Source organism: Bos indicus, chromosome 26 (genome assembly GCF_029378745.1).
Source record: "Bos indicus isolate NIAB-ARS_2022 breed Sahiwal x Tharparkar chromosome 26, NIAB-ARS_B.indTharparkar_mat_pri_1.0, whole genome shotgun sequence".
Classification (NCBI taxonomy): Eukaryota; Metazoa; Chordata; class Mammalia; order Artiodactyla; family Bovidae; genus Bos; species Bos indicus.
Genome location: NC_091785.1, coordinates 43595525 through 43607960, shown reverse-complemented (window position 1 = coordinate 43607960; position 12436 = coordinate 43595525). Strand labels below are relative to the sequence as shown.

The 12436-nt window shown below is 58.0% G+C and overlaps 1 protein-coding gene across 5 annotated transcripts in view; it reads right to left on the bottom strand.

Annotated features, from left to right (window-relative positions):
• LHPP (phospholysine phosphohistidine inorganic pyrophosphate phosphatase) overlaps positions 1 to 12436 on the bottom strand; it is a 127896-nt gene that overhangs the window by 59728 nt on the left and 55732 nt on the right. The window contains exon 7 of one of the 5 annotated variants that reach the window (XM_070781057.1): positions 4044 to 4101. The exons of the other annotated variants lie outside the window; for them this stretch is intronic. Within the exon in view, the coding sequence (XP_070637158.1) occupies positions 4074 to 4101 (28 nt within the window). The 3' untranslated portion in view covers positions 4044 to 4073. The remainder of the gene's footprint in view (positions 1 to 4043; positions 4102 to 12436) is intronic. 5 annotated transcript variants of the gene reach the window in all.

The following is a 12436-nucleotide window of genomic DNA, read 5'->3' as shown; positions in this document are numbered from 1 at the left end:
AGGCAGCGGGGTGTTGAGGCTGGGGAGGTGCAGGGGAGGTCGGGCTGCCTCCTCAGGCACCCTGGAGGACAGGCAGGTGGTGGCACAGGCAGGCATGACAATGATGACAGCAGACACCATCTCCGGGGGAGACTGGACGTTGCGGGAGGTGGCGGCTCCTGTGGCCCCATCGTAGAGCTGGGTTATGAGACACGGAGGCACAGCAAGGCTCACACTGGGAACCCGGGACGGCACGGCTCCTCAGTGGTGAACCAGGCGTGTGTGCCAGGCTGTCGGGCTCCAGAAAGGTTCCAGAGCTCACCCCGTCCAGCCCTCTGTGGGGAGCAGAGCCTCCCCAGCTGGCTCCGAGCACGGAGGTCACCCTCAGGGCACAGAGCAGGCGGCAGGGCCGCAGGCAGGGGCTGTCTCAGGCCTCTGTGGCCGATGGGGCCCTCCCCTTGGCCATGGGTTCCTCACCCGCAGCTGGCATTCCAGAACCCTTTCCCAGAACCAGGGCCTAGAGAGCAGAAGCACATATTCGCCACAATCAGTCGATGTGGGGAGAAGCCAGGCGCACGCACCTGTGCACACGCGTTCACACCAGCACAGAAGGGCCCTGTGCACAGACGCAGTGTGGCTGAGCGGGGCCACCTCCTGCATGTGCAACACACGCCTGTCCTCCCACCTGCACACGTGGCTAGAAATCTTACAGACATGAGCAGCTGCGCTATCTGAGCACGAATGCTACACAGACTGGAGACAAGGCCTCTCTCCTGACAGCACAAGAAGGGGTGTGTCATGGGGGGCAATCATCCTCAAGCAAGGGCTCAACCACCAAGACCGGGGTCACCACCAGCCCGCTGCTCCCCGAGCTGCCTGAGGGCAGAGGCCACAAGGCACAGGTGGGGAGAGGGCACAGGAAGGTGTTAGCAGGAGACCAGACTCCCCATGGTCAGGAATGAGCCCCCCGGCGCAGGGGGTGTTCAAGCCCAGGGGGCAAGCACGAAGAAGGAGAGGAGCTCGGCCAACCCCCAGGTCTCTGAGGGGCCGGGGGCAGGGCCATCAGCCTCGCACACCAGGGTGCGGATGTCTGGGCCACCCTGCATGGCCAGCACTGTCCTCCTGGCTTGCAGTTACCCTATGGACGCTTTACAAACACAGCGGGATTCGTTTCATCCTCATAACACCTGACAAGGTAGGCGTTACCATCCGCACTTACAGTCAGAAAAAGCGAGGCTCAGAGCGCTGGTTACTTGCCCCAGAGTGGCTGGTCAGTCCACTGACCAAGTCAGGATTCCAATCTGGGCCTTTTGATTCCAGAGACCCCACCCCTCGAGGCACCCAGAGGCCGGCCTGCCTGGCAGACTGTTCCAGGCACAGAAGTGCCCACTTCTGCAAATCACCCCGCTGGCCACCATACACGTCCATGTCCTCTGCCCCAGGTAAGGGGACAGAGTACCACATGGCTTCTTCTGTGAACTCTTAAGGCTTTACAGATATGACTGGTGCTCAAAAAAGTCTTTTTTTTTTTCTTCCCAGAACTAGGGATTAGAAACTGAGTTCCTTCCTTTCCCTTAAACTTCTGAATTTAGCAGATAAGATTCATTCATCAAGGGGCTTTCATGTCCGTGATGCTGAGAAATTGTTTTGAGGCAAAATCTAATTAGACTAGATTTTCATATTGGAAACACTAGCTCCCATTCAGGCCTAAATACAATAATCACCATCGCTTAAGAGTCAAGAGAAGCCATATGTGTTAAAAATGCACATTTTATTCTAAAATGTCCCCCTTCTCTGTTCTTTTCAGGTCAAGGAGGCTTCGAGACCATGACCTTGACCGGTGAGAAGCCCACAGCAGAAAGCCCTGGACTGAGGTCAGCTGTCTGTATGGGAGGCAGAAGGGGCTGTGGAATAGTTCCGGGTGGGGGAGTGAAGACAGATTTGAACATCCAGAAGACAACCCCAGCGGCTATTTGAAGAACAGAGTCGGGGTGTCATAGAGGCAGAAAGGCTGGTTTTCTGGCCACCCTAACCCCAATTTTGTCTGAGGCAGTCATGGACGCCCATTCTTAGGCAGAGAATCATGGTTGGCTAAGTCGGCTGTGATGATTTCACTGCCTTTTGCCAGGTACTTCCTCCTTGAGAAGCCCTCATCAGGCATGTTCATGTGACCCAGTTTCAAAGATACAACTGGAAGTCCGGAAGTCAGGGAAGGTGGGCACCACTGGGAGAGCCATTTAAAAGGGCCACTCATAGGAGGAAAGCTCACTGGCACCGCCTTGAAGGTGGCCACGACACCCGGTGCCACAGCAGCCATCTTTTGCCCATTAGGCGACAGACAGAAGGAAAAGCCAACTCATTAAGCAGGGGTGAGTTTACCATAAAGCTAATGAGCCTTTGGTTTCATGCCCCTCAACAGCACAGGCGCCTTCCAGGGCCCTAGAAATATGTTCACACGGTTGTTTTTCTAATTGAAGTCAAACTGACGTAACGTGTGAACGGTCCTCAGTCGTGCCTGACTCTGCGACCCCACGGACTGCAATCCATGGAATTCTCCAGGCCAGAATACTGGAGTGGGTAGCCTTCCCCTTCTCTGGGGGATCTTCCTAACCCAGGGATCAAACCCAGGTCTCCTGCACTGCAGGCAGATCCCTTACCAGCTGAGCCACAGGGGAAGCCCTTACGTAACATAAAATTTACCATTTTAAAGTGTACTTCAATAGCTTTTACTGCATTCCCAATATTATACAACCTTCACCACTATCTAACTTCAGAACATTTCTGAAAAAAATGTTAAACGTGTCAAGTAGTTTAACCTGAAAAACCCTAAACATGTCAATTACCCGTCACCATCCCTGGCTCCCCTGCAGCCCCCTGGCGACCACTAATGTACCTCTATCTCTACAGACTTGCCTGTTCTGGACATTTCCTACAAATGGAACCACGCAGCATGTGGCTTTCGTGTGTGCGGCTTCTTCCATTCAGCATAACGCTTCCAAGGCTCATCCTCGTCAAAGCGTGAATCAGTACCTCATTCTTCTCCACGTGTGAATAGCACCCCACTGCCTGGAGAGAGGCCGCACTCTGCCTGTCCATTCATCAGTGGATGGACACCTGGGGTATTTCCACTTTGGGGATGTTATGAATGATGCTGCTCTGAACCCTCGTCTACACATTTGTGTACACTCATGTACGTATGTGAGGACATATGTTTTCAATTCTTTCCAACCTACATTACATTCATTAATCTACAGTATTCTTTTTCTTAAAATGCCCCTCTCCTCCAAGTTGCCTAAACTTCAGGCCTCAGTCTGGATTTACCCTGATAGTAAGTCTGGTGGATCAAAAAAGACGGATGATACAGCCCGTGTTGAAGGGCAGCGCCAGCCCTGGCTCTGAGGATCTCCAACTGCTTTCTTCAGAAAATAACCATCCCGATGGCTGAAGCCATGGCCAGCTGGTGTCCAGCAGCTGCAGCCACGGTGATCCTGACGGGGATAGGAGGTGACTGCAGGGGTCAGCGTGGGACACGAGAGACGAAGCCTTCGGGATGACCCTGGACTTCTCTCAGTGACTTGATGAAGTCTTTCACTGTCTTATTATTTAGCTAAGAATGTGAGTGAATACTTACCAAGCACATCCCAGCAGCTGGCAGGGGCCTTTGATACGTAACGTGTGAGCGGCTGACCACCGCCCTGCCATGCACAGCACCCGACATGGCTCCGGGCACAGCTGGCACAAGGTGACCCTCCCCTCCCCATCCGTTGTCCAAGGTCAGGATATGATGGTGGTGTAGCAGTACCCCCCCCTCCACCGTGCTCCTATGGACCCTGAGCCCCTCACAGCGTCAGGCACACCCTGGACCTTCCTGATGGCTTGGCTGGGAGGACAGCCTGGCGACCCCGATTCCAGCAGCACCGGCTGAAATGGAACACAGCCCCTCCCCCTCTTCCTGCCTCTTTCTGAAGCTCATTCTGAGCTGTGACAATCAGGGTCCAGAGCTGGACCAATGAGCATCTAATGGCAGCAGGCAGCTGCGTTTTCTCCGCGACTGAACTTCTTACCTCACTTGGAGCAGAACGACGGTGTCCGCCTTACAGACCCAAACTGCACCAGAAGATTCTGCACGGATTTTCAGAAACATAGGAAAATCGAAAACCACAGTTATCCTCCAAGTGCACGCTTACACACATACTCGTGCATTCTTGGAGACACACTCACATATGCCCTGCATACACACACACACACACCCTCTCACACACATACACATGCATGAACACACACCCTCTCACACACACACCCTCTCACACATACACATGTGTGCACAGGCCCTCACACACACACATGCACACACACCCTCTCACATACATGTGCGCACACATCCTCTTTCACACACAGACACGTGTGCACACACACCCTGTTGAGTCTTGCATGCTGCCTGTGGATTTGGGGCCCTCCTCTTGGCTCCCTGGGAGCAGCCGTGAGCTGCTTACATTTCCAGGCTCCACAAAGACCCAGAGACCCCCTGCCCGTGAACTAAGGACCAGAGCGTCAGGACCAGATGAGTGGCCTGGCCACTAAGGGCCTCAGAGTGGGCGGTGGGTGCACTGCCAGGGTCACCTGGGGTGAGCGACAGAGGGGAGAGGCAGGGCTCACCCCCCGGAGGCTGAGAAGGCCCCTCAAATCCCCAGGAGAAGAGCTGGAGGCTGACACCAGACTGTGAGCCGCCCCAAGCGGTGAGTTGTAATAACGATTGTGGAGGAAGCGGGGCCGCCTGTGGAGCTTCCAACTCGGGCCAGGTGTGACTCGGCCGTGGGAGAAGCATGCTCTCATTCAATCCTGCCATGCCCGTGAAGTCCAGACAGCGCTCCACCCCTGTTTCCAGGTGAGGACACAGGTGCTTCGGAGAAGGGCCAGGTTCACACCTGGACTATCGCCCGCCTGAGGGCGCCCTGCAGGTACCAAACGGAGCCGGGCGGGTCGCTGAGGGGAGCTGCTGGCAGAGCACCCTAGCTGTGGGCACAGGCGCCACGAGAAGGTCAGGAGGGCAGATACGCGACAAAGGTCTTCCGTGACTCAGGCTCCAGGCCTGCAGGGCCTTCCGCTTCCGGTTCAGGAGGGGTGTCTCAGCAGAGCCTCTCAGAGGCCCCCGCTGTGATGCTCCTGTTCCCCGGAGGCAGAGGCCAAGTGTGGGCACGGGCCGCCCCTGTGCAGATGGCAGCATCTTGCCCACTCCTCGGGGAGGTGGCACCCCTTCCAGGTGGGAATCCAAGCAGGAGGGGACCATCCTCTCTGCCCTCCAGCATCACAGAGTCTGCAGATAACATCAGAAGCCCCTGGCCCCCAGTGTGTTCTAGGAAGCCCGTGCCGCGTGTACTGAGGGATACGTTCACAGGGGCTCTGGCTGATGGGACCACGATGCCCTTGACCCCACAGGAGGCCCTGTCCCAGGTCCACACTGCTGTCTCGCAAGATGTGAAGCTGTCTACCACTGGAGCTGCTGCGTGGAGTCCACTGGGGTGGTCGTGGTCCCCCCTAACAGCTCAGGGGCTGAGCCCCGGGGTTCAGAAGTTCATCCCACTTGGAGCCAAAGGCCACATTCCTGCCGACCAGAGAGCCCTGCCCCACTCTCCCCACAAAGCAGCTCAGGATAAAAGTCCACCTGATGAGTCAGGCTCAGACCTCATCCACCATCTGGGCCCAGGGGGCCATGAGCGCTCATCTTGCCACAGACGCCTCCTGGTCCACGGCACTCGGGACCCCGGGCCTGCTGAGGGGGCGTGGAGGCTCTCACACGGCAAGGGTGCGCCTGCTGCTCAATGACTTTAGGGGCCTCCTTTTCCAGAAGAAGAATGTAAGTAATTTAACAGATTTCTGTGAGCCTCAAAAGTATCATGTATTTCTGACATGAGAAAAAAGATTTTTTTAAACATTTTCTTTGACCTTAAAAGTTTGAGGGGTTTTTTCCCTTTTAATTTTGAAAGAAATTAAAACACCTTCATGAACCCCTTAAGGTATTTGGGGGCCCCATTAGCTGCAACTCCTGGCTCCAGTTCCTGGGGGCTCTGGAGCCCTGCCTGAGCCAGAACCCAGGAGTGGGCTCAATGGTCAGGAGAGGGGATGAGTGTCCACGTAAGCCACCAGGCACTCTGGCCCACTGGTCTCAGCACCCCACCTGTGCAGACCCTCGGGGCTGTTGCAGAAGATGTTCACGTTCCTGCAGCCCTCAGGCCCTGAGAGAAAATGCCGTTCCAACTGCTGACGGTGAGTGGAGTACACGGAGCAGGCTGCAGGTGGGGGCCCAGGCCGATGGGGTCTGGGGACCCTGGTGGAAGGAACCAGCGTCCCAGGCTCTGAGCCTGTGTGGGCAGCTTCCCTCAGGATGCTGTGAGCCACTCCAGATGCCCACAGGCTCTGGATTCTGGTGAAAGGCCCCTCCTGCAGGGCGACCTGGGGGAACAGGGGGCAGCCACGGCCTGAGCTGCACTCCCGGCTCAGGTGGGGACCCCTGTCTCTGGAGGCCCAAGGGCCCAGGCACGCCTGCCCACCCACCCAGAGCACCTCTGCGGACTCCGTGGACAGCGGTGCCGCAGGGATGCTAGCCTTCCCCGCCAGGGTTCACCCAAGCCTGTGCCCCCATCATCACTCTGATGGGGACACCAACAAAAATGACAACAGCCAGAGCTTGCCACCCGCTCAGCACGTGCGGGAAATCTGCTTAACGCTTTCTGCACAACACGCCGTTCTGGTCTCCCTCAGAGACCCATTTCAAAGATACGGAAACTGAGGCCTCAAGTGACTGAACTCAGGCAGGTGGCTCTGACTGCAGAGGCTTCGCGGCCTCTCCTTGGGGGACTCAGGAAATGAAGGGGGCATTTTAGTTTTAAGAGCTGAAGAGCCAGAGGGGACACTTGGGGGGCTCCCAGTACACCTCAGGGGCACCCCACATTTCCTCCAACCATCCAAGATCCAAGTCCCCCCAGAAAGAAGCCCTGAACAACCATCCTACACTTGAAGTCCATCTGCCCAAGTGACAGCAAGAGTACCCCCCAGACTGCACGAGGATGGGCTAAAAATAATCCAATCCCTGTAGTATTTTGAGAAGCAAAGCGCCTTAAACTATCTCGGGAGGGAGCACAACTTCTCAGAAAGCGCCTCCCTCCTTCGCCATGCAGGGTTTAAGAGGTGGTGAGAGCCTGCGCTGCGAGCAGAACTTGAGTCAGCTCCCAGATACCCGGGTGACCCGCGCAAGTCAGCAGCCACGCTGGGCTTACTTTCGTGCAGGACGGGGTGGGAGGGACGTGCAGGAAGGAGTGGACAGTCAATCCCCGAGGGTTCCTAGATGTGCGCGCCTCTCAAGAAATGGAAGGTCTGCCTGTAACCTCATCACCGCCGGTCTCCTCAGGAGCCAATCGGCAAATCCCCAGCAGTCACCTGCCCGGTCCAGAGCGAACGTGGGCGGCCTCCATCTCGGGGGAAGGAGGCCTGTCCACACCTTCCCTTCGGCCGGAGCAGCGGCCCGCTCTCCCGAAGGGGCTGGGTGCGCGCGGACCAGAGCCTCGGGGCGGCGGGCCTCTCCCTTCCTCACCAAGAACACTAAGGGTGGGCAGAGACGGCAGGCGGGGGTCCATGCAGCTGGTGGGGAGCCCCTGCAAAGAGCCACACCCGGTGGGTGCGGTGGGCCCCGCCCTGGGCACCAGGGTGGGAGGTTCTGGCGGGTCACCCGGGCAAGGGGCAACCGGAACAGGGGCGCCAGGAAGAGAGTCCAGTCAGGACCGGAGAGTCAGAACCCCGAGTCCTAGGAGGGTCTTTTCCCACCGTGGCCCCTGGGCCACACCTGTCCGCACCGAATCACTGCTTGGTGGCGGGACAAACCCACACGCTTATCCAGGCAACTCGGCAGCCTGCATTACTCACACCTGGCTGAGACCTCCAACATCTTGGGTCACCTTGGCCTCCACTCTGCCCAGAGCACTGGGCACAGAGATGGGGGGCCCAAGGGAGCAGGAGATGGGGAGCCTGGCCCTTGGGGCAGGCCCTCATGCCAGCCACCTGGCTCTGTGGCCTCAGTTTCCTCATCTTTGAAATGGGGGCAGGGTGGCAAGTGAGCTGTTATCTCTGATGGGAACGGCCTTCAGGTACGTCTTTGGATGGACCAGTGAAAGGGCTCAGGGAGCTCTGGGCTCCTGGCATCTGATTCAGGCCTGGGGCTGGGCCGGGGTTGGGGGGTGCAGAACAGGCTCCAAACACCGGTGCCAACAGTCGTCAACAGGTCCTGGCCTCCCCACCTCACCCGACTGCCTGACGGGCTCCGGCAGGCTGGGCACGCCTGCCACCCACTCCCGGCAGCCTGATTCACGCCGCCCGGAGCCTCCCACCTGCGTCCCCACTTCTGAACAACAATGAGAAACCCCCGCCACACGGGCAGACACCTGAAACCCTGACATCTCCCGGGGGCCCTTGACACCCCGGGCACTGTGTTCCCGTCTCCTGGCAGCACAGAGATGGAGAAAGCAGGTGGGGAAGCTGAGTCCAGGTGAGCGGGGTGGGGGCTGTGGTCAGGGCTCTGCAGTCAGACATACTTGGTTTGACTCCTGGGTCCCACCAGGTTACTAAATGTTTCTGTTGCTCAGAACCCGGAGACGCTGTATTTACCTTACAGGCTTGCTGTGCGAGGGCCCGGGCCACAGTCCACACCCAGACCCTCACAGCTCAGTCCATCCAGCTCCCGGCAGTGGAGGAGGGTGGAGCAGCTTCCAATAGGACCCATCAAGGCCCACTGTCCTAAACCAGTCCTTGCCGGACCGGTCTGATTCTCCTGGGCTCAGAGCTGCCGCACAGATTGGCTCTTAAATAACTCAGGTTCCCAACGGTCTCCAGTCAAGTGGGACCCTGGCCTGCTTCCTGCTTTCTGAAGGTCACTAACAAAGTGACCCAGAAGTTTCCCTGCCCTTCTCCCCTCCCCTCCTTCAGCCTCCCCCGTGGGCTCACGGGACCTCAGGCAGACATCCATGCGGGCTCAGGGATGCACCAGCTGGTCACCTGGAGGCCGGGTCCATTGGCCAGCGGCCCGAGTGCTGCCCACCTACTCAGGCCTGCAGAGAGGAGCTCGGACGCTAGGAGGTGCTCATGAGCTGCCACCCTGCCCTGGCAAGATCCGTCTGGGGCGGCCTCAGCGGGGCTGGACTGGAGTTTATGTTAAACCATTTCACGTGGAAACACTGAGGTTTCCTCTTTACTGGGGGGTTCCAAAGAAGGCTAACCCCATCTTCCCCGTCCTGGCTGATGCTGGCCAGAACGAGACAAGGAATGACACAGACACACTGCCAGGAGCCTGCCGGGCTCCAGCCGCAGCATCCGTGAGATCCATGAGGCCTGGGGGAGCAGAATGGTCAGCAACGAGTGAGGGACAGGTCTGAGCTCATTCATCTGCTTCTCCAGCTCCTGCTGCTGCTGCTGCTCAGTTATTCAGTTGTGTCCGACTCTGTGTGACCCCACAGACGGCAGCCCACCAGGCTCCCCCGTCCCTGGGATTCTCCAGGCAAGAACACTGGAGGGTTGCCATTTCCTTCTCTCAAGCTCCTAAATGCTTTCAAAGCAGAACTTCCACCCCAGCCCAGCAGAATCTGAGGCAGCCCCAACACAGACAAGACAGATGCGCAGGCTGAATTACAGCAGGGTCTGGAAGCCCCCCCCAGTTGGTCCCCTGAAGGACCACAGCAGAACTGGGGCTTGGGCCCTGGCCTGAGGACAGACCCTGAGCCCCTGGGCTCAGCTCCCTTGGCAGCTGGGAGCAGCTCCTCAAAGTGCTGGCACCCCTGCCCAGCCGGACTTCACAGCATGCACCCCTGGAGGGCAACAAACTCCACTGGACTAGTCTAGAATGGTCCAGAAAGAAATGGACCGTACTCACAAGGTAACATGGCACATGGGGGACGATTCAGAGCACTGGCTATGGAGTCGACTCCAGGGTTCAAAGAGGGGCTCTCATCCGCTCTGTGACCTTAGGTGAAGGTCCCGTGTCTATCCCTGTTACAATTAGGATTTTCCCAACAACGGTAAGAAGGAGACACATCCACAGTGAGGAAGCTGAGGCACAGAGAGGTTAGGTAACCAGCCCACAGCCACACAGCTGAGCACACGGAGGGCATCAGGTCCCAGGGCCTGTGTGCTTAACCACTGGGCTCCAGGGAGCAAGGCACTTGAGAAAATACCCAGACCCCATGAAAGTCGTTCAGTTCAGTTCAGTTCAATCACTCAGTCATGTCCAACTCTTTGTGACCCAATGGCCTGCAGCACTCCAGGCCTCCCTGTCCATCACCAACTTCCAGAGTTTATTAAAATTCATGTCCGTCAAGTCAGTGATGCCATCCAACCATCTCATCCTCTGTCATCTCCTTCTCCTCCCACCTTCAATTTTTCCCAGCATCAGGGTCTTTTCAAATTAGTCAGTTCTTCGCACCAGCTGGTCAAAGGATTGGAGTTTCAGCTTCAGCATCAGTCCTTCCGATGAATATTTATGTGTAAGTATGTGCATGTCCTGATGGCTACTTTCCACAGTTGCATCACTGAGCTCTTCCTGGCCCTGCGTAAGCCAGAGCCAAGCTACTGACGAGGCCAGAAACCACGAGAGATCTGTCAGGAGCCCGAGAGGGAGGGGACAAGCTCATCACGGCCTCACCTGGACCTGCCCGGCTCACCTGGACCTCACGGCATCCTACAAGAGCAGCAGCAGTATCTGTCTTCACAGACGGGAATGAAGCACAGAGATGCAAAGTAGCCTGTGCAGGGTCACATGCGGGCCAGGTGGTGGCTCAGAGATGTCATTCCCTGCCATAAGCCCCCAAACTCACACCCTTCCGCCAGCCTGTCCCTGTCTGAGCCCCGGGCCAGACCTGGTCAGGCCGGGAGCTGTGCTCTGGCTTCCTCCCCACACAGCTGTGGTTTCTGACAAGCCACCATTGCTCCCTCTTGCCGCTCGTTGCCTCTACAACCTCACATTTGGGAGACTCTAAAAAATGAAAGAAAACCCACGGGTGCTGTGGTGGAGGAAGAAATCCAGCCCCTGAATGCCCAGCACCTGAGCACCCAGCCCCTGAGTATCTAGCCCCTGAGCACCCAGCCCCTGCGTGCCCAGCACCCGAGCGCCCAGCACCAGGGCAAAGGGGCACTACCAGTCTCCCAAGGGGCATCTGCTCCCGAAATACTGCAGCCACACTACAAGGCTCCCTCCTGCGGACCACCCACCACTCGGTCACGTTCTGGGGCCTTGAGGGGACTCCAGAAGCCCAGCACCTCCGGGCCCCCCGCCCAGGCCTCTATGTCCTCAGCCCCATGCCCACATCCCTCACTCAGAGTTGGCAGTCTGGGGAGACCCAAGACAGGACACAGTAGGGCGGATGCTGTCCCTGCTGAGCCCACATCCTGAGCACCACCCTCACAGCCCCCTCCCCCGGCACTCTGCATCTCACGGAGTCCTCCTCAGGTGCCCCCAAGCCCCCAGGACACACACTCCATGCCCATCACTGGGCTGGGGACCCTCCAGGCCACTTGGTCTCCCCACACAGTGCTGAGCGCGTGAAGGTGCCTACAAAGCGGAGCTGCCCTCTGGGTGCCCTCTGGGTGGTAGGAGATGGCCTGGCAAGGATGGGGTGTGTCTCCCTGCATCTGGGTATGGGGTGGGGTAGGGTAGGAGCTTGCCCCTCCTCCCCGAGTAGTAAGCCTGGATATAGCCACCTGCGCCCTGTTTAAAAGAAAAGTCAAGCTTCCTAATCAAGCATCTATCGGCTCACGATGGCTGGCCCCGTGGTATGCCCTGCTCCGCCTGGCTGCCACAAGGTCACAAACGGCGAGAGACCTGGTACATGGTTGTATTCTTCCCTTCTGCCGTCCATGTCCGTAAACTTGTGCAAGCTGTTGACCGTTCCCCACACGCAGGGGAGGCTGGGAGCCCATTTGGGAGAGTGCTTGGGGATCTAAGGATGTGGGAGAGCGCTTGGAAATCTGAGGATGCGGGGGTGAATTTTCAAAGTGGCACCTGAACACCCCAGTCGATGACCCCTGTGATTCTACCCGGGGGCGTGGGTCTGGCCAAGCCCGCCCTCAGGAACGCCCGGGCTGTGGGGCGTCAGGCCGGCAGCCTCGGGCGCTCTGTGCTGCATGCACCCGTGTATCACAGACCCACTTCCCCCTGCGCTTGTCGGCTCAGCCGGCTCCTCCTGTGCTGAAGGCGCTGACGCTACTGCCCCCAAACTTCCATTTTAAAGATGAGAAGACTGAGGCTCAGCTGGGAGGTGGCGGAGCCGGGATTTGAGCCTGGGATTCTTCTCCGTCTTCAGAGCACGTGATTGCCACAGTGGCGGCAGTAGCAGCCCAGGTGACACCCCTAACACCGCGTGACTAGGCTTTCATGGGGGCCAAGGGGGACAGCCTCGACAGACAGGCTGGCAACCGGCCC